The sequence below is a fragment of the Dendropsophus ebraccatus genome, chromosome 2, assembly GCF_027789765.1.
Source record: "Dendropsophus ebraccatus isolate aDenEbr1 chromosome 2, aDenEbr1.pat, whole genome shotgun sequence".
NCBI lineage: Eukaryota > Metazoa > Chordata > Amphibia > Anura > Hylidae > Dendropsophus > Dendropsophus ebraccatus.
The window spans coordinates 206,442,239-206,462,854 of NC_091455.1; the positions used below are offsets into that span (position 1 = coordinate 206,442,239).

The window sequence follows — 20,616 nt, forward strand, 5'->3', positions numbered from 1 at the left end:
ACTGTTTCCAGCAGAATAGTAAGTGAAGGGGAGTAGGGCATACAAGATGTAACTCAGGATCATTACAGGATAAGTAATGTATGTACACAGTAATCTCACCAGCAGAATAGTGAGTGCAGCTCTGGACTACAATACAGGATGTAACTCAGGATCATTACAGGATAAGTAATGTAATGTATGTACACAGTGACCTCACCAGCAGAATAGTGAGTGCAGCTCTGGAGTATAATACAGGATGCAACTCAGGATCAGTAATGTATGTACACAGTGACCCCCCACCAGCAGAATAGTGAGTGCAGCTCTGGAGTATAATACAGGGTGTAACTCAGGATCAGTACAGGATAAGTAATGTAACGTATGTACACAGTGACCCCACCAGCAGAATAGTGAGTGCAGCTGTGGAGCATAAAACAGGATGCAACTCATCATCAGTAATGTATGTACACAGTGACCCCTTAAGCAGAAAAGTAAGCGCAGCTCTAAAGTATAATACAGGATATAACTAAGCATACATACAGGATGAGTAAATGTACACAGTGACCCCACCAGCAGAATAGTGAGCGCAGATCTGGAGTATAATACAGGATGAAATTCAGGATCAGTACAGGATAAGTAACGTAATACACATAAAACACAGTAGGGTGGGTTCAGGCCATTTATACATGTAACCTAAAAAGGTTTCTTCTCTCTAGACTCAATGAACGTCTGCCCAGTCGTTGGGATGAAGGAAGTTTGTCTCCAAGGTCCAGATCGAATTCTTGGTCACATGATGGTTATCATTCAGACACTAGCAGGGAGCGCGATTCACACTCAAAAACACGAAAGAAGGATAAAAAAGTAAAACACAAAAAGAAATCAAAAAAGGCAAAGCATTCAAAAAAGCACAAGAAGAAGGAAGAATTTTCTGGATCCTATCGAGAAGAATCTTCAAGCCAGAGGAGAAAATATTCCCAGGAACGAACACAGAGATCTTCATCAAGGTCTTCTAGAGAGTCTTCGAAAAAGGGCTGGTCTAGATCTGACAAAGAGCAGAAATCCTCCCGCCATTCTAGCCATTCCAAATCCAGATCGAGGTCCTATTCAAAGGAAAGTGGGAGGTCAAGAACCGCTTCCAAATCCACTTCTAGAAGCCGCACAAGAAGTAGATCCCGGACTGAATCAAAATCCAGAAAAAGAAATGTATCTGGCTCGCACTCCAACTCACATTCTCGCTCTTCTAAGCAGACAAAAGCTTCTTCATCATCTCCCCCGAAGAAAGATTCGTCAGGAAGCAAAGCCAATGCAGCCGTTCATCCAGGAAAGCTGAATAGTAAGACAAGCGATGAGCCGCCTCTTGCCTTTGTAACAAATGAAAAAGTTCATGTGATTTCACTGAGCGACAGCCCTCCTCCTTCCCGGTGGAAGCCTGGGCAGAAGCCCTGGAAGCCTTCTTATGAACGCATTCAAGAAATCAAAGCCAATGCCGCCAATGCCCTTCCCACACAAAGCAAGTATGGTTCAAGTAAGGTCAAGAGTAACTCCTACCGAAAGAGGCGCTCGAGGTCAGAAAGTGAACGCAGCGATTATTCCGGAAGAAGTTCAAGTCATCGTCGTAAATCCAAAGAACGCTCCTCTTCTAGGGGTAGATCTTATAGCAGATCTTACAGCCAATCCCGGAGTCGAAGCAGTTCATCGTTTCATGCTGAGAGAGTTGAGTCCTCCTCATATGACAGTTCTTCATCCAGCGGGTCCAATGACGAAATCGCCCATGCAAAGGCCTCATCCAAAAAGACCAAAGCAAAAGTAAATGATAAACATATGAAAGGCAAGCAACGTAAAGAAAAAAGTAAAGAAAATTCAGTTTCTCCAAAGAGCATTGAAAGCCGTTCAGATTCTACCTCCTCCGATACAGAAGGAGAGGAATTCACCAAAAGACTGCTGAAAACCACCAAGGAGTTACTTGAGAACCAAAACTCTCCTAGCAGTAAAGAAGAAGAAAATAACTCTGTACCAGAGTCTAACATGGACGGGCAAAACGCCAAAAGTGATCAGGACGAGACTCAGGCCGTCATATCAGACATAGACAAAGTCCTGAAGAGTGACAAGTTAAAGGAATCTGTAGCGGATATCGTAGAGGAGGATCCAGTCCCTAATTCTCAGAATGCCAATGTGGCAGAAGAGGCTGCGTCTTCTGGAAAGGAGGAAGGCGAGGCCAGTACAGAATCCGACTCGGAGGAGGTAAAACGCTCAAATACACCACCATCCGAACCGTCACCACCGCCTTCAGAGAAACGCTCCAAAACGCCGCCGTCTGAGAGCTCTTCCCCTGAACATAAAATCAAATCGAAGAAACACAAGCGGCGCTCTAGTAAGAAGAGCATGAAGAAGAGCCGCTCGAAAAACAAGATAAAGGACAAATCTAAGAAAAGCAAAGAAAAGAAGCAAAAAGCTCAGAAGAAGAAGCAGACCTTCCACTGGCAGCCGCCACTCGAGTTTGGTGAGGAAGAGGAGGATGAGGAGATGCCAGGTGGAGGAGCAGATGTGCAGGTGAAAGCCAGTAACACAAAAGAGATGCTTCCAGATAAACCATCATCTACTGAAAGCAAGAACGTGGCCGACACGCCTCAGCTCATTGATAAGATTAACACGGAACCAAAGATCTTGTCTCTTACATCGGTCATGAAGACAGAAGAGGCGGGGCCACTGTCAAAAGTGACGAAAAGTCCTCTTATCGCCAATGTCGAGCACACGTCTGAAGAAATAAAAACCTTTACATCTCATCGATCATTGCCGCAGATAAAACTAGGGACAGGTTCTGCAGCCCGCGCCCAAGGAGTTGCCACCACTGGTAAGGCCGACCAGATATCTTCTCCATCTACAAGCACTGTTCCTGCCTCAGAGGAAAGGCCGCAAGTCAAAGAAGAGAAGAATACACAAGATATTCAACCCGCAACAAGTAACTCAACATCAGTGGAGAAAGCTGAGACTGGCGCCTCTGAAATAGCGGTGGTAGATAACAAATGGAAGCCGGTCCAAGGTCCCACCATCATGCAGAACCTCAAGCCAGCTTTGACCCCACTGGTTGCAGCAGCGGCAGAACCTGAGAAGAAGACGCAAGGTCTGAGAATTGAGATTAAGAGCAAAAACAAAGTGAGGCCAGGATCACTCTTTGATGAAGTCAGGAAGACGGCGCGTCTTAACCAGCGTCCTAGGAACCAGGAAAGTTCAAGCGAGGAAAGGTCATCAAGCCATGAGGATAAAAGTCGGTCAAGCAGTAAAGCCGGGAGTAGAAGCAAATCGCAGACGCCTTCAAGTCAACGATCAAGATCTCGATCATCTAGCCGTTCCCGGAGTCGGTACAGCTCTTCATCGAGGTAAGAAATTTCTTGATGGCTACAACTGGAAGTGATGACTTCTTGCAGAAATGTTCTTGGCTTACAGATTTTGCCAAAGGCTTACTTCATTTACCAAAGGGAAAAAACCTTCCTTATATATTCTACACATATTGGGTCACATGGTGTTGCCAAATTCCATTTATTCTCAATCCCATTGAAAAATGAGGGCTTAGTAGTAGCACCAACACAGCACTGAACTATATAATGACGGAACAGAATTACCTATTAAAATGGGTAAAACTAAGTTACTTCTTACAATGGACTGAATTAGTGTGGCCTTCTTCCTTAGGTCAACAAGTTATACCAGAAGTCGTAGCAGGAGGCGATACAGTGGCTACAGATCACGGACGCGGAGCAGGTCCTATGGCAGTTATAGAAGTTATAGGTAAGACACTGAATTTTCTTAAAGGGAATCTGTCATCTGTAATTCATGTCCTAAACTGCTGACACTGATATCTAGTGCAAGAAGACACATGGTACCTTTTATATATCTGTCTGTACTTTCAGGGTGTAGAACAATGCTTTTATTCTGTGGCACAAGGAGTCAAAGAGGCTTTTCCAAGCTCCTCCCCCTCTGCTTGATTGACTCCTGGAAGCTGAGTCCTGAGTCCTTATTGGAAGGAGGCAATGAGGAGGTGTTACAGCCTGGCGTTTTTTTTACGAGCTCAGGAAAGCCTCTTTGACTCCTGGTACCAGAGCTTAAAAGCATTTTCCTGTGGTCTGGAACCACACAGGGATATATGAAAAGTCTTGTGTGTCTCCCTGATTTAACAGTGTCAGCAGTTTGGAAACTAAATTGCAGCTTGCAGATTCCTTTTAATTCCATATGTCCTGCTGCTGTAGCTGAGTCTCCTGCTGCTGCTCAATACAGTCATGTCTGCGCCTCCCCGCAGTCAGCAGAAGCCTGCATTTAGCCTGTGACAGCTCACAATGTCTCCTGTGCCTCTCACACCATAGATAGACGACAACAGAAAGCCATTCTATACGTTATTTTCCAGGGTCCTATAGGGTGTAACTAGGGCGGGGCGATTAATCGAATTAATTCGATTAATTCGCCTAGATTTTGAGAATCGATTTCAATTTCTTTGAAAATTGTTAATTCGATTTTCAAGGAAAAGAAAAAAAAAATGCACTCCAACCTGCAGGGGGAGAACCACAGCAAAAACCGCCCTACCAAACACCCCCCCCTACCTCCATGATCGCCGCCCACCCACACCTGGAGCATGGCGGCCTGCTCTACCACGACTTCCAATACTTCTCCCAATCCTGCTCTACTGCTACTACTACACCCAAAACTGCTACTACTACACCCACTACTGCTACTCCCCTTATCTACTACTACACTTCTCATCTTCTATGCTTCTACTACTACACTCTGCATAAAATAAATACATTTAAAAAAAATCGAGATTTACATCGAGATGAAAGTTTTTATGTAATGTTGAAAATTTGCAATAGTGTAACTAATGTAACCTCATCCTCACAGAACCTACAGCCGGAGCCGCTCAAGAAGTGTCTCTTATAATCGCCGACGTAGAAGATCCAGGTATGTGAGTTCTAGATGTAAATAACTTATATGTACCAATATTTTGTAATACTTCAGGGTAGATTGTCATATATAACCACAATCCTCAAACAGTTCTGCCTCATATGTACAACAATAGAACTACTATAAAAGGTGACGTTACGTACAGCTGGTTAGCACTCTCCTGCGATAGGTGTGACGGTAATGGTGTCTTTGAGACTACGGTGAGGCAATGTGAGGTGCTAGAAACACAAAAAATCCAGGAGTGTACGAGTGCAACAAAGAAACAAGTTCCAGCACTCACCAGTTCAGTAGAAGTTTGTTGCTTTTATTCTGAGTCATAAATAGTGGGAAGAGGAGTAGGAGGGTTCCTAGCTTGAGAATGGGCTAAGTAGCCTGAGACTGGCTGTCACTGTTGGAGACGCTCCCGCACCCACTACTCCTCTCCCTGCTATTTTTTATGACTCTGAATAAAAGCAACAAACTTCTACTGAACTGGTGAGTGCTTGAACTTGTTTCTTTGTTGCACACAAATACTGTAATACTGCCTCCTATGTGCAAAAATATATAAATACTATAATACTAGTCCTATATACAAGAATATAACTACTATAATACTGCTTCTATATACAAGAATATTACTTCTATAATACTGCTCCTATATACAAGAATATAATTACTATAATACTGCTCCCTATATACAGGAATATAACTACTATAATACTGCTCCTATATACAAGAATATAACTACTATAATACTGCCTCCTATATACAAGAATATAACTACTATAATACTGCTCCTATATACAAGAATATAACTACTATAATACTGCTCCTATATACAAGGATATAACTACTATAATACTGCTCCTACATACAAGAATATAGCTATTATAATACTGCTTCCAATATACAAGAATATAACTACTATAATACTGCCCCCTACATACAGGAATATACTATAATACTGCTCCTATATACAAGAATATAACTACTATAATACTGCTCCTATATACAAGAATATAACTACTATAATACTGCCCCCTATATACAGGAATATAACTACTATAATACTGCTCCTATATACAAGAATATAACTACTATAATACTGCTCCTATATACAAGAATATAACTACTATAATACTGCTCCTATACACAAGAATATTACTTCTATAATACTGCTCCTATATACAAGAATATAATTACTATAATACTGCTCCCTATATACAGGAATATAACTACTATAATACTGCTCCTATGTACAAGAATATAACTACTATAATACTGCTCCTATATACAAGAATATAATTACAAGAATATACAAGAATATAACTACTGTTCCCACGCTTCTTCCGGTCTACGGATGACCATCCGTAGACCGGAAGAAGCGTGGGAACACGTGAAACAATTGTTGTCTACTCTTGAGAACACACCTGCCCACACTCCCCCCTCCCTGCATGCGTGGATGTAACCTCCATTAAATTTTCCCAGCGGCACACTACATCGGTGAGTGCACGTCTCTTTGATCGTTCTCCTTGTACATAACTACTATAATACTGCTCCTGTATACAAGAATATAACTACTATAATACTGCTCCTGTATACAAGAATATAACTACTATAATACTGCCCCTATATACAAGAATATAACTACTATAATACTGCTTCTATATACAGGAATATAACTATTATAATACGAACTGGAGAGAATGGAACGGCTGCACATCCCATCTATGGCTGATACTAATGCCGCTAGGCCTATATTAAAAATCAACACCAGAGTGTCTGTATATGAATTGATCAAGCCATATTGCCCCGTGTACCACCGCGCAGGTCCTCTGGTCCACACGGGTCCCTACGCTAATTCCACACCGTGTCGGTCAGCGACCGCCAACCCCGCAAAGCGTGCACATGCAGGGAAGGGAGGCCATGGAACAGCCCTGCAACCCAATGTCACAGGACCAAACCCAAAAAGCCCCCCCAAAACCCAGCCAGCACCACCGGCGGGGAAGGCTGCCCCCAAACGACACAAGTATGGATATGGTATTACAGTTACCATTGCTGCTCTCACAGAATGGGGAAGACATAGGGTCCAGACATGTGAGCACAGGCATATCCTGCTAATTTTGGTCATGTGGGTCTTATAAAGGAGTGCTAGCTGTTCAGAGAGGGAGAACTGTAAAACACGAACTGGAGAGAATGGAACGGCTGCACATCCCATCTATGGCTGATACTAATGCCGCTAGGCCTATATTAAAAATCAACACCAGAGTGTCTGTATATGAATTGATCAAGCCATATTGCCCCGTGTACCACCGCGCAGGTCCTCTGGTCCACACGGGTCCCTACGCTAACTCCACACCGTGTCGGTCAGCGACCGCCAACCCCGCAAAGTGTGCACATGCAGGGAAGGGAGGCCATGGAACGGCCCTGCAACCCCAATGTCACAGGACCAAACCCAAAAAGCCCCACCAAAACCCAGCCAGCACCACCGGCGGGGAAGGCTGCCCCCAAACGACACAAGTATGGATATGGTATTACACTTACCATTGCTGCTCTCACAGAATGGGGAAGACATAGGGTCCAGACATGTGAGCACAGGCATATCCTGCTAATACACAAAATTCTGATGTGTTTTTTATTCAGCCTAGCGGCACTAGTATCAGCCATAGGTGTGAGGTGCAGCACTCTGTTTCTTCCCTGAACCGCATTTTGTTTCTCTCTTTTCTCCGTGTTTTGCACTCCTCCTGGTGAGACCCACATGACCGCAATTAGCAGGAGACACCTGAGTGCACATGGTTTTAAAGGGAACCAATCACCCAGAAAATCAATGTAAAGACAAGGATATGTGCTGATAGATCACCCAGCACACTTCCCAAATATGCCCCTGTAACCTCTGTGCCCCCCTCAATTAGACAGTAATCTTACTTTGTTCAGGTCACGCGCTGTATGTAAATTTTTGCTAACTAGTCCTGGTGGGCGTATGTAGTCCTGGTGGGCGTATGTAGTCACGGTCCGGGGGCGTATCTAGTCACGGTCCGGGGGCGTATGTAGTCACGGTCCGGGGCTGTAATCACGCCCAGAGGGGCGTGATTCGGAGGCTTGCGGTCCAGTGACGTCATCGGCTGCTTGCGTTCCGCGTCGCGGCCGCGCTGACGTGTTCGGGAACCCGCGCATGCGCAGTACGTCACCGTCGTCTCCCGCCGTACTGCGCATGCGCGGGTTCCCGAACACGTCAGCGCGGCCGCGACGCGGAACGCAAGCCGCCGGATGACGTCACTGGACCGCAAGCCTCCGAATCACGCCCCTCTGGGCGTGATTACAGCCCCGGACCGTGACTACATACGCCCCCGGACCGTGACTAGATACGCCCCCGGACCGTGACTACATACGCCCACCAGGACTACATACGCCCACCAGGACTAGTTAGCAAAAATTTACATACAGCGCGTGACCTGAACAAAGTAAGATTACTGTCTAATTGAGGGGGGCACAGAGGTTACAGGGGCATATTTGGGAAGTGTGCTGGGTGATCTATCAGCACATATCCTTGTCTTTACATTGATTTTCTGGGTGATTGGTTCCCTTTAATCCCTCCTGTTTTTTCCCATTCTGTTTGCTGCAGCTATGGTGAGTGTAATTCCTTATCCAGACTTGTGCTGCTTGGGGGCGACCTTCTCCGCCGGCGGTGCTGGCCGGGTTCTGGTGTGGTGTTTTTGGGTCTGGTCCTGTGGCATTGGGGTCGCAGGGCCGTCCCATGGCCCCCGTTCCCTGACTGTGCACGCCTGCGGGGTTGGTGGCCACTGACTGGCACGGTGTGGACTTAGTGTAGGGACCCATGTGTATCAGATACCTGCACGAGGTACATGGGGCAGTGTGGCTTGATCAATTCATACACAAAATTCTGATGTGTTTTTTATTCAGCCTAGGGGCACTAGTATCAGCCATAGGTGTGAGGTGCAGCACTCTGTTTCTTCCCTGAACCGCGTAACTATTATAATACTGCTCCTATATACAAGAATATAACAACTATAATACTGCTCCTATATACAGGAATATAACTACTATAATACTGCTCCTATATACAAGAATATAACTACTATAATACTGCCCCCTATATACAAGGATATAACTACTATAATACTGCTCCCATATACAAGAATATAACAACTATAATACTGCTCCTATATACAGGAATATAACTACTATAATACTGCTCCTATATACAAGACAGTATTCCCATATCCCATTTGTACATGTTCATTGCTCTTGTTAAGTTTAGGATACATGAATAACCTTTTTCACCTTGTCATGTCTCCAGGAGTCGATCTTACACCTATGACAGCTATGACAGTCGTAGTCGGAGCCGTAGCAGAAGCCCCTCCTACTATAGATCGCGCAGGTCCAGGTACCTTCTGTAACATTAGTAACAGGCCACTTGTATAATTCAGGAAACTTTCATTTTTAATATAAGATTCTGTATTTATTTCCTCACAGAAGTCGGAGGTCGTCGTACAGCGGCAGCGAGCGCAGTTACGGTCATCGCCGACGACACAATGGGAGGAGCTAAGAGACTTGTTTTGTATTCCTGTTACTTGTGACATTATCAGCATCTGAAGAAGCATCTACCGAACCCTCTTCTACTTATTGTTCAGCATTACTGTGAAAATGGTGTTGGATCTCATGTGAAGCTTCTGTACAGGGAGGTATCGCTGGAGGATATATAGCAGTCGCCATAGTGTTGGCAGCAATATTCTAGTTTACCAATACGACTGCAGGCGGTGTTACCAGCTGTGTTTGGTCGTGATCAGGACGGGTGTTCAGACTTTAATTCACTGACAGCAAGCTGAGATCTTGAAATCGGTGAGCAGCTGAAATGCAGCAGCCTTGATTTACTAATACTGCCTGTTCTTGTAAACTTAGACTAGACAGTCTTTAGATATCAGACTTAAATTAAAGAAGATTAGAAAAAACACAGCTTCTTTCTTGCAAAAACAACACCACCCCGTCCTCAGGTCATGTGCGGTATTACAATTCAGCTCCGTTCACTTCAATAGAATTGAGCTGCAAAACCCCACACCCTGTAGTGTTGTTTGTGGAAGAAGTCTGGACAACCCCTTTAAGCCACAATTTTTAGCTCCTAAAATCACACACAACCTGACTCCTCTGTAGTAAAGCCACGCCCAATTTCTACGAAGCCACACCCTATTTCTAAAAAGCCACACCCCCTCACCACCCAAATTATACAATGCATAATAGATGTGGCCAGTTTTTCTGTGTTGCATTTGCAGCAGTAATTGTGCCCCATTTTTTATCGGATCTGTTCATTATACAGTTATTACAATCTTCCACTAAGGTAGCGGTGCACAACCCACATCCCTCCAAAACTACAGTTCCCATCATGCCTGGATGCAACATAAGGAAGTCTAGGCATGATTGTAGTTTTGCTGTTGGGTTATTACTGCAAGATGTCCTGGAGAAGGTAGAAAATGGTGGCATTAAAGAGGCACTAAACATAGTCTGTTTCATTACTGTTCATCTATTGTTCTCTCTTATCAGCCATTTCAGCTTTCAAGAGGATACAAATTATTAGAACAACATGGCCTCTTTCTTCCAGAAACAGCACAACATGTGTGAAATTACAGGTTAACTCCGCTAAACTACAGACACGAGCCATGGACATGGGTGGCGCTGTTTTTGCAAGGTAGCAGCCCTGTTGTTCCCACCTTGGACAAACCCTTTAGTAGGAGGCGGAAACTTCCATGAACTCGATAGATCTGAAACCTTCTAGAGACTTTCAAATCCCAATATCGGCTGCTTCTCTTATTACAGTCCTGTACTATTATAATCTCCAGACTTCAGGTGTAGTGTCCCTTTAAGGCCGTCCCTTATATAGTGCATTACAGGTGCCAAAATGTGGAGTATTTGTTTTTTCTTTCTTTTGCTGTTCTATGTTTTCTCACTCTGTACATGTGAAGGCGGTGTTATATGCTCACGTTGCAGTATGCCAAGCGATAAATTCCAGCGGTTTAAAGGGGTTGTTAAAGGGGTGTTCCAACAATTATAGGAATTTTATTTAATATTTTTATTAACACTTCTATAACTTTGGAAAGTCAGTGGCAGCTGCTGCCGTCAGTGGCTGTGTCAGAAACTGCAGGGCTGCCTAAGCCCTTGTCCCGACACAGATGTAGTTAAAAAAAAAAAAGTTATATTACAAAGTTAGTGTATAAAATAATAAAAAAAAAATGTTTTATTTTCTGGAATCCCTCTTTAAAACCACACAATAAATAACATAAAGTTACCTGTACTATTTGGCGCTGTCCCAGGCGGTCTCCTAGTGCTGTTATTGCTCCATCTCTCGGCACAGAACTGTGTCGGTCTTGTATGTCCGCGGTCGGAGTGAATACATTTCTGTGGGGGGTCGGGGGTTGGGGAATTGTACTTTTTTTGTAAATATGTTTTCAGCTTTATATTCATTTTATGATTTGAAAAAAAAAAATCCTTGTAATTAAAATGTTGTAAAGACGACGACGATGAGTGGTCTGTTTGTGATAGCGGTGGTGACAGCTGATGCGGAGACATCCACTGGGAGGTGAGTGAAGCTGGGCTGGTGCTGCAGTATAAAGAATGAGGGATGGGCAGAGCAGCAGCCGGAGCCTCTGATCACACAGCAGCTGAAGTTCTGGCCGCTTCATATGCAGACTGCTCTGGCACCAACTTATCCCTATGAGAACTATAGGATTGGGAATTAAAACTCCACCTTGTCCGACTCTTTCCTCCACTGACATCATGAGTCAGAAGACCCCGATACACCTTATACTGTTGTCCTAACCTGGCAGCGGGTTCAGCTGACTTTAGTATTAGGTGTATGGGCTCCCTCTAGCGTGCATGGCAGGTAGTGAAGAGCAGGGTGGGTGGGTTGGAGGGTTCAGCAATGGCAACAAACAATATTTATAGAGATGTCCCTTATTTCTCGGAGCGTCCGATTCTTTAAAGGGGTAGTTCACCAATTTTTTTTTCTTTCAAATCAACTGGTGCCACAAAGTAGCATAGATTTGTAATTTACTTCTATTAAAAAATCTCCAGTCTTCCAGTACTTATCAGCTGCTGTATGTCCGACAGGAAGTGGTGTATTCTTTCCCGTCTGACAGTGCTGTCTGCTGCCCCCTCTGTCCATGTCAGGAACTGGCCAGAGCAGTGGCAAATCCCTATAAAAAAATCTCTTCTGCTCTGGACAGTTCCTGACATGGACAGAGGTGGCAGCAGAGAGCACTGTGTCTGACTGGAAGGAATACACCACTTCCATCAGGACATACAGCAGCTGATAAGTACTGGAAGACTGGAGATTTTTTTAATAGAAGTAAATTACAAATCTCTGCTACTTTCTGGCACCAGTTGATTTGAAAGAGAAAAAAAATTAGTAAACCACTTTTACGAGCCGATGGCCCAATACTGGCAAAATGAGTCAAATGCATCCAATAGGATTATAGATTGTTAAAATTTCCTAAATTTTCAGGTTACCATCAGGCTGCTGAGTCAGCACAATAGTGCAAAAAGCAGTTGTCATGATAAAGCAGCAGTATACATGAGGTGACCTCATAAGTGGTGATGTCATCGTGCAGTTCACAGGAAGTCAGCTGACCCAGGACAGGCCGCTACCTTAGAACACCATGATTTTCTGTGGGTCGGCCTAGTGATCACATGACTAGAGATGAGCGAACCTGGAGCATGCTCGAGTTCATCCGAACCCAATTGTTTGGCATTTGATTAGCAGTGGCTGCTGAAGTTGGATAAAGCCCTAAGGCTATGTGGAAATCATGGATATAGTCATTGGCTGTATCCATGTTTTCCAAACAACCTTAGAGCTTTATCCAAGTTCAGCCGCCCCAGCTAATCAAATACCGAACGTTCGGGTTCGGATGGACTCCAGCATGCTCGAGGTTCGCTCATCTCTACACTTGACTCAAACGTTCAAATAATGAAATACATGGATGCAGCTGAGCTGGAATGAAACAGATGGCGCTGTAGCACTAGTAATGGCGGACCCTGCATGATATGGGTAAAAAAAAAAATACAGCTCTAGAACAGTACTATATCACGTGATGGCTGGCAGCGTTATGGAGTATTTCGGGGACGTTTCTGGACGAGTAGCTGGATACTATAACAGTAATTAAAGAATCTACAACGTGAATGGGTTACTGATTGACATGTCTGTGAAAGGGTTAAGCCTTTCTCCAGGCTCCTCCCCCTCAGGTGCTCCTGCTACTTTATCCTCTCTGCTATAATGGTGATCACCCATTTATTCATTTACTTCAATCTATAGAAAAGAAGTGGATCTGGTTGCCCGGGGTTATAGACCCTTCTGGAATTTGACGACATCTACAACTAGCAGCAGCTTTCATAAATAGGAAGGGAAGCAGGACACCCAGGCTTTCTCTATGGGTGGTGGAGTTATCAGCGTCCGATTACCACTACCACTCTCCCACATCTCCTGTCATCTTTGCCCCTCCTCCTGCCATTGTCATACCCCCCTCCCCTCACTTTTGCCCCTTAACTGTTGTCACCACCTGGCATTGCAGCCCCCTCTTTCACTGTTGCCCCCCTCTCTGTCAACTCCTGTCACTGTTGCCCCCCTCTCTGTCACCACTGGTTACTGTTGCCCCCCCTCTCTGTCACCACCTGTCACTTGCTGCCCCCGTCACCTCCTGTCACTGTTGCCCCCCTCTGTCATCTCCTGTCACTGCTGCCCCCCCCTGTCACTGTTGCCCCCCCTGTCACCTCCTGTCACTGTTGCCTCCCCTGTCACCACCTGTCACTATTGCCCCTTCCCCCTCTGTCACCACCTGTCACTGCTGCCCCGTCACCTCCTGTCACTGTTGCCCCCCTCTGTCATCTCCTGTCACTGCTGCCCCCCCCTGTCACTGTTGCCTCCCCTGTCACCACCTGTCACTATTGCCCCTTCCCCCTCTGTCACCACCTGTCACTGCTGCCCCGTCACCTCCTGTCACTGCTGCCCCCCTCTGTCACCTCCTGTCACTGTTGCCCCCCTCTCTGTCACTGTTGACCCCCTCTCTGTCACCTCCTGTCACTGTTGTCCCCCTCTCTGTCACTGTTGTCCCCCTCTCTGTCACTGTTGTCCCCCTCTCTGTCACCTCCTGTCACTGTTGTCCCCCTCTGTCACCTCCTGTCACTGTTGCCCCCCTCTCTGTCACCTCCAGTCACTGTTGCTCCCCTCTCTGTCACCACTGGTTACTGTTGCCCCCCTCTGTCACCTCCTGTCACTGTTGCCCGCCTCTCTGTCAGCTCCTGTCACTGTTGCCCCCCAGTCTGTCACCTCCTGTCACTGTTGCCCCCCCTGTCACTGCTGTCACCTCCTGTCACTGCTGCCCCCCGTCACCTCTTGTCACTGTTGCCCCCTCTCTGTCACCTCCTGCCACTGCTGCCCCCTCTGTCACCTCCTGTCACTGTTGTCCCCCTCTCTGTCACTGCTGCCCCCCTCTCTGTCACCACCTGTCACTGCTGCCCCCCTCTCTGTCACCACCTGTCACTGTTGCCCCCCCATCTGTCACTGTTGCCCCCCTCTCTGTCACCACCTGTCACTGTTGCCCCCCTCTGTCACCTCCTGTGACTGTTGCCCCCTATCTGTCACCTCCTGTCACTGCTGCCCCCGTCTGTCACCACCTGTCACTGCTGCCCCCTCTCTCTGTCACCTCCTGTCACTGCTGCCCCCTCTCTCTGTCACTGTTGCCCCCTCTCTGTCACCTCCTGTCACTGTTGCCCCCCCTCTCTGTCACCACCTGTCACTGCTGCCCCCTTCTCTGTCACCACCTGTCACTGTTGCCCCCCTCTCTGTCACCTCCTGTCACTGTTGCCCCCCTCTCTGTCACCTCCTGTCACAGTTGCCCCCCTCTCTGTCATCTCCTGTCACTGCTGCCCCCCTCTGTCACCTCCTGTCACTGTTGCCCCCCTCTCTGTCTCTGTTGCCCCCTTCTGTCACCACCTGTCACTGCTGCCCCCTCTCTGTCACCTCCTGTCACTGCTGCCCCCTCTCTCTGTCACCTCCTGTCACTGCTGCCTCCCCTATGTCACCTCCTGTAACTGTTGCCCCCCCTCTGTCACCTCCTGTAACTGTTGCCCCCCCTCTGTCACCTCCTGTAACTGTTGCTCCCCCTCTCTGTCACCTCCTGTCACTGCTGTCCCCCTCTCTGTCACCTCCTGTCACTGATGCCCCCCCTCTGTCACTGCTGCCCCCTCTCTGTCACTGTTGCCCCCCCCTCTGTCACCTCCTGTCACTGTTGCCCCCCTCTCTGTCACCTCCTGCCACTGCTGCCCCCTCTGTCACCTCCTGTCACTGTTGCCTCCCTCTCTGTCACTGCTGCCCCCCTCTCTGTCACCACCTGTCACTGCTGCCCCCCTCTCTGTCACCACCTGTCACTGTTGCCCCCCCATCTGTCACTGTTGCCCCCCTCTCTGTCACCACCTGTCACTGTTGCCCCCCTCTGTCACCTCCTGTCACTGTTGCCCCCTATCTGTCACCTCCTGTCACTGCTGCCCCCCTCTCTCACCACCTGTCACTGCTGCCCCCTCTCTCTGTCACCTCCTGTCACTGCTGCCCCCTCTCTCTGTCACTGTTGCCCCCTCTCTGTCACCACCTGTCACTGCTGCCCCCTCTCTCTGTCACCTCCTGTCACTGCTGCCCCCTCTCTCTGTCACTGTTGCCCCCTCTCTGTCACCTCCTGTCACTGTTGCCCCCCCTCTCTGTCACCACCTGTCACTGCTGCCCCCTTCTCTGTCACCTCCTGTCACTGTTGCCCCCTCTCTGTCACCTCCTGTCACTGTTGCCCCCCTCTGTCACCTCCTGTCACTGCTGCCCCCTCTCTGTCACCTCCTGTCACTGTTGCCCCCCCTCTCTGTCACCTCCTGTCACTGCTGCCTCCCCTATGTCACCTCCTGTCACTGATGCCCCCCTCTGTCACTGCTGCCCCCTCTGTCCCTCTCTGTCACTGTTGCCCCCCCCTCTGTCACCTCCTGTCACTGTTGCCCCCCCATCTGTCACTGTTGCCCCCCTCTGTCACCACCTGTCACTGTTGCCCCCCTCTGTCACCTCCTGTCACTGTTGCCCCCCCTCTCTGTCACCTCCTGTCACTGTTGCCCCCCTCTTTGTCACCTCCTGTCATTGTTGCCCACCCTCTCTGTCACTGTTGCCCCCCCTGTCACTGTTGCCCCCCCCCCCCCCTGTCATCTCCTGTCACTGTTGCCCCCCTCTGTCACCTCCTGTCACTGTTGCCCCCCTCTCTGTGAATGTTGCCCCCCTCTTTGTCACCTCCTGTCACTGTTGCCCCCCTCTGTCACCTCCTGTCACTGTTGCCCCCCTCTCTGTCACCTCCTGTCACTGTTGCCCCCCTCTCTGTCACCTCCTGTCACTGTTGCCCCCCTCTCTGTCACCTCCTGTCACTGTTTCCCCCCCTCTGTCACCTGTTACTGTTGCCCCCCCCTATCTGTCAGTGTTGCCCCCCCTCTCTCACCTCCTGCCAGTGTTGCCCCCCTCTCTGTCACCTCCTGTCACTGTTGCCCCCCCCTCTGTCACCTCCTGTCACTGTTCCCCCCCCCTCTCTGTCACCTGTTACTGTTGCCCCCCCTATCTGTCAGTGTTGCCCCCCCCTCTCTCACCTCCTGTCACTGTTGCCCCCCTCTCTCACCTCCTGTCACTGTTGCCCCCCTCTCTGTGAATGTTGCCCCCCCTCTCTGTCACCTCCTGTCACTGTTGCCCCCCTCTCTGTCACCTCCTGTCACTGTTGCCCCCCTCTCTGTCACCTCCTGTCACTGTTGACCCCCTCTCTGTCACCTCCTGTCACTGTTGCCCCCCTCTCTGTCACCTCCTGTCACTGTTGACCCCCTCTCTGTCACCTCCTGTCACTGTTGCCCCCCTCTCTGTCACCTCCTGTCACTGTTGCCCCCCTCTCTGTCACCTCCTGTCACTGTTGCCCCCCCATCTGTCACTGTTGCCCCCCCATCTGTCACTGTTGCCCCCCTCTGTCACCTCCTGTCACTGTTGCCCCCCTCTGTCACCTGTTACTGTTGCCCCCCCTATCTGTCAGTGTTGCCCCCCCCTCTCACCTCCTGCCAGTGTTGCCCCCCTCTCTGTCACCCCCCACTCTGTCACCTCCTGTCACTGTTGCCCCCCTTTCTGTGAATGTTGCCCCCCTCTCTGTCACCTCCTGTCACTATTGCCCCCCTCTCTGTCACCTCCTGTCACTGTTGCCCCCCTCTCTGTCACCTCCTGTCACTGTTGCCCCCTCCTTCTCCAGGTCCTGCCCCTCCCCCTCACATTGTCTCTTTAAAGCACAGGGGAGGGAGGGGTGTCCAGGGCTCCTCCTCACGTGACTAGCGGCGGCCAATGGCGTGTGAGCCCCGGGCAGCACCCCCCCCCCACAGCAGAGCCGGGAATGTAACATGGCGCAGGCGGAGGATGCAGAGCAGCGGCGGAGCATGTAGGACAATAAGAGGCCGGAGCAGCAGAGCAGGGGGGCGGGAGACGGAGCCCCCCGAGCAGGCAGCCGCCAGCGACATTCCTCCCCTCTGTGCGGCCACAACACTGCAAAATGGTAGGTGAGCCGCGCAGCCTGCCCGTGTGTGTGCGGCCTGCACCGGGGACGGCTGCCCGGGGATGCGGCTCCGGTGTCAGCGCCCTGCGTGTCATCTGCTCCGGGACAGCGGGACCGCTCAGCGGGGGGCGGGGCCACGGGATAGCGGGGAGGTCAGCGCTATACTGAGCAATGGATACGGAGTGCACGAGATATAGGGGGAGCAGGGGGGAGTGCACGGGGTATATGGGGAGCAGGGGGGGTGCACGGGGTATATGGGGTGGGTGCAGAAGAGAAGTGCACGGGGTATATGGGGTGCAGGGGGGAGTGCACGGGGTATATGGGGTGGGTGCAGAAGAGAAGTGCACGGGGTATATGGGGTGCAGGGGGGAGTGCACGGGGTATATGGGGAGCAGGGGGGTGTGCACGGGGTATATGGGGTGCAGGGGGGAGTGCACGGGGTATATGGGGTGCAGGGGGGAGTGCACGGGGTATATGGGGTGCAGGGGGGAGTGCACGGGGTATATGGGGAGCAGGGGGGAGTGCACGGGGTATATGGGGAGCAGGGGGGTGTGCACGGGGTATATGGGGTGCAGGGGGGAGTGCACGGGGTATATGGGGAGCAGGGGGGAGTGCACGGGGTATATGGGGAGCAGGGGGGAGTGCTCGGGGTATATGGGGTGCAGAAGAGGAGTGCACGGGGTATATGGGGTGCAGAGGTGAGTGCACTGGGTATATGGGGTGGGTGCAGAAGAGAAGTGCACGGGGTATATGGGGTGCTGGGGGGAGTGCACGGGGTATATGGGGAGCAGGGGGGAGTGCACGGGTTATATGGGGTGCTGGGGGGAGTGCACGGGGTATATGGGGTGCAGAAGAGGAGTGCTCGGGGTATATGGGGTGCAGAAGAGGAGTGCACGGGGTATATGGGGTGCAGAGGGGATTGCACGGGGTATATGGGGAGCAGGGGGGAGTGCACGGGGTATATGGGGAGCAGGGGGGAGTGCACGGGGTATATGGGGAGCAGGGGGGAGTGCACGGGGTATATGGGGTGCAGGGGGGAGTGCTCGGGGTATATGGGGTGCAGAAGAGGAGTGCACGGGGTATATGGGGTGCAGAGGGGAGTGCACGGGGTATATGGGGTGGGTGCAGAAGAGAAGTGCACGGGGTATATGGGGTGCAGAGGAGGAGTGCACGGGGTATATGGGGTGCAGGGGGGAGTGTACGGGGTATATGGGGAGCAGGGGGGAGTGCTCGGGGTATATGGGGTGCAGAAGAGGAGTGCACGGGGTATATGGGGTGCAGAGGGGAGTGCACGGGGTATATGGGGTGGGTGCAGAAGAGAAGTGCACGGGGTATATGGGGTGCAGAGGAGGAGTGCACGGGGTATATGGGGTGCAGGGGGGAGTGCACGGGGTATATGGGGAGCAGGGGGAGTGCACAGGGTATATGGGGTGCAGAGGAGGAGTGCACGGGGTATATGGGGTGCAGGGGGGAGTGCTCCGGGTATATGGGGTGCAGGGGGGAGTGCACGGGGTATATGGGGTGCAGGGGGGAGTGCACTGGGTATATGGGGTGCAGGGGAGGAGTGCACAGGTATATGGGGTGCAGGGGAGGAGTGCACGGGGTATATGGGGTGCTGGGGAGGAGTGCACGGGGTATATGGGGTGCACGGGGTATATGGGGTGCAGAAGAGGAGTGCAGGGGAGGAGTGCACGGGGTATATGGGGTGCAGGGGAGGAGTGCACGGGGTATATGGGGTGCTGGGGAGGAGTGCACGGGGTATATGGGGTGCACGGGGTATATGGGGTGCAGAAGAGGAGTGCAGGGGAGGAGTGCACGGGGTATATGGGGTGCAGGGGAGGAGTGCATGGCGTGCTGGGGAGGAGTGCACGGGTTTTTGGGGTGCAGGGGAGGGGTGCACGGGGTATATGGGGTGCAGCGGAGTGCATGGAGTATTTGGAGTGCTTGAAGGGATTTATATATTGGGTTACAAAAGACCTGAATCTTTGGGGTGCTTCTCTGCATTTTGAGTGCTGGAGCTGTAGGATGTGTTCCCAGTTGTCGGCCACTGTTGATGTCTTAGTCTTTGCTGCTGTGGTTTGGGGGGGCTGTGTGATGGGTCCCGATACCTGAATGTCTCTCCTGGACTTTTGTTGATCCTTTAATCTGTCATCTCTGATCTGTAACCACTTATGTGCTGGAGGCCTCTGAGCAGCACAGACATTGGCCCTAGTGTGGGTGACGGGATGCAGTCCAGCAGGATGATGCTGGGGGTTCTGGTTCTGGCTGTACACTGTTCTTGGTTTTTGTAACCAGTCTTCGAGGTCAGTGTACCCCCAACCTGTGCCACTCCAGCTGTTGTAAACCTGCAACTCCCATCATTCCCGGACAGTTGTCAGTGCATGATATAAGTTGCTTAGTAACAGCTGGAGAGCCAACGTTTGGAGGACGCTGCTCCCCTGTCATGTGGATCAGTCATAACGTTACTGCTAACCAGGTGGATTTGTGCCGCCGCTGTGCTGTTTCCCATGTTTTAGGTCGATAACTATAGATTTCTTCTTGAATTGTGTAATACCTCACATCTCCTGCGGAGGCAGTGCTGGGAAATGAATCACCATAGATGATAACAGATCGATCCAGGGCTTATTTTATCGCCCAGCTTTACTATTTAATGGCAGCCTTAATTTTCAAATATAATTTAAAATTTGTGAGTTTTTAGTTAGACTGGATCTGATTAGTTCTGTGGCCCTATACCTTTACAGCGATTAACAATTTGTTCCACTTATGTTTTTACTGCTTTAGGCTATGTTCACACGGCGTAAAAGTAAGCAGCAACAACGGCCGTACTTTGTACTACTAGACACATTGCCTTGCCTTCTATAGGATCCCGTCTGGAGCGTATACACATCGTATATGCTCCGTCTGGGATCCCTCGCGGCCCCGCAAAGAACTGACATGTCAGTTTTCTGCGGCTGCTATTCAGTGAATGAAGCGAGTGGCTGCGGCCGCTTGCTTCATACTGTGCAGTGGGAGGTTCTGATGCGGGCGCGCACTGATGTTACCCCCCCCCCACCCCCCATGGCTTATGGACATCCCGCATGTTATCCAATATATGTTGTATGGAGGAGATTGT

General features: G+C 49.8%; 2 protein-coding genes across 5 annotated transcripts in view; both read left to right on the forward strand.

Annotated features, from left to right (window-relative positions):
* Positions 1–11,352, forward strand: part of NKTR (natural killer cell triggering receptor) — a 39,125-nt gene extending 27,773 nt beyond the window's left edge. Inside the window, exons 13-17 of one of the 3 annotated variants that reach the window (XM_069959294.1) lie at positions 693–3,353; positions 3,664–3,759; positions 4,861–4,920; positions 9,221–9,301; positions 9,397–11,352. In XM_069959294.1, coding sequence (XP_069815395.1) covers positions 693–3,353; positions 3,664–3,759; positions 4,861–4,920; positions 9,221–9,301; positions 9,397–9,469 — 2,971 coding nt within the window. In that variant the 3' untranslated portion in view covers positions 9,470–11,352. Of the gene's footprint in view, positions 1–692; positions 3,354–3,663; positions 3,760–4,860; positions 4,921–9,220; positions 9,308–9,396 lie in introns of all 3 variants that reach the window. The other 2 variants (XM_069959293.1, XM_069959296.1) reach the window with 2 other exon arrangements.
* Positions 11,353–17,347: 5,995 nt separating this feature from the next.
* Positions 17,348–20,616, forward strand: part of ZBTB47 (zinc finger and BTB domain containing 47) — a 39,129-nt gene continuing 35,860 nt past the window's right edge. For both annotated transcript variants that reach the window (XR_011361778.1, XM_069959305.1), the window contains exon 1: positions 17,348–17,504. Coding sequence is in view for 1 of the 2 variants with exons in the window: in XM_069959305.1 (XP_069815406.1) it covers positions 17,502–17,504 (3 nt within the window). In the remaining variant the exon portion in view is untranslated. The remainder of the gene's footprint in view (positions 17,505–20,616) is intronic.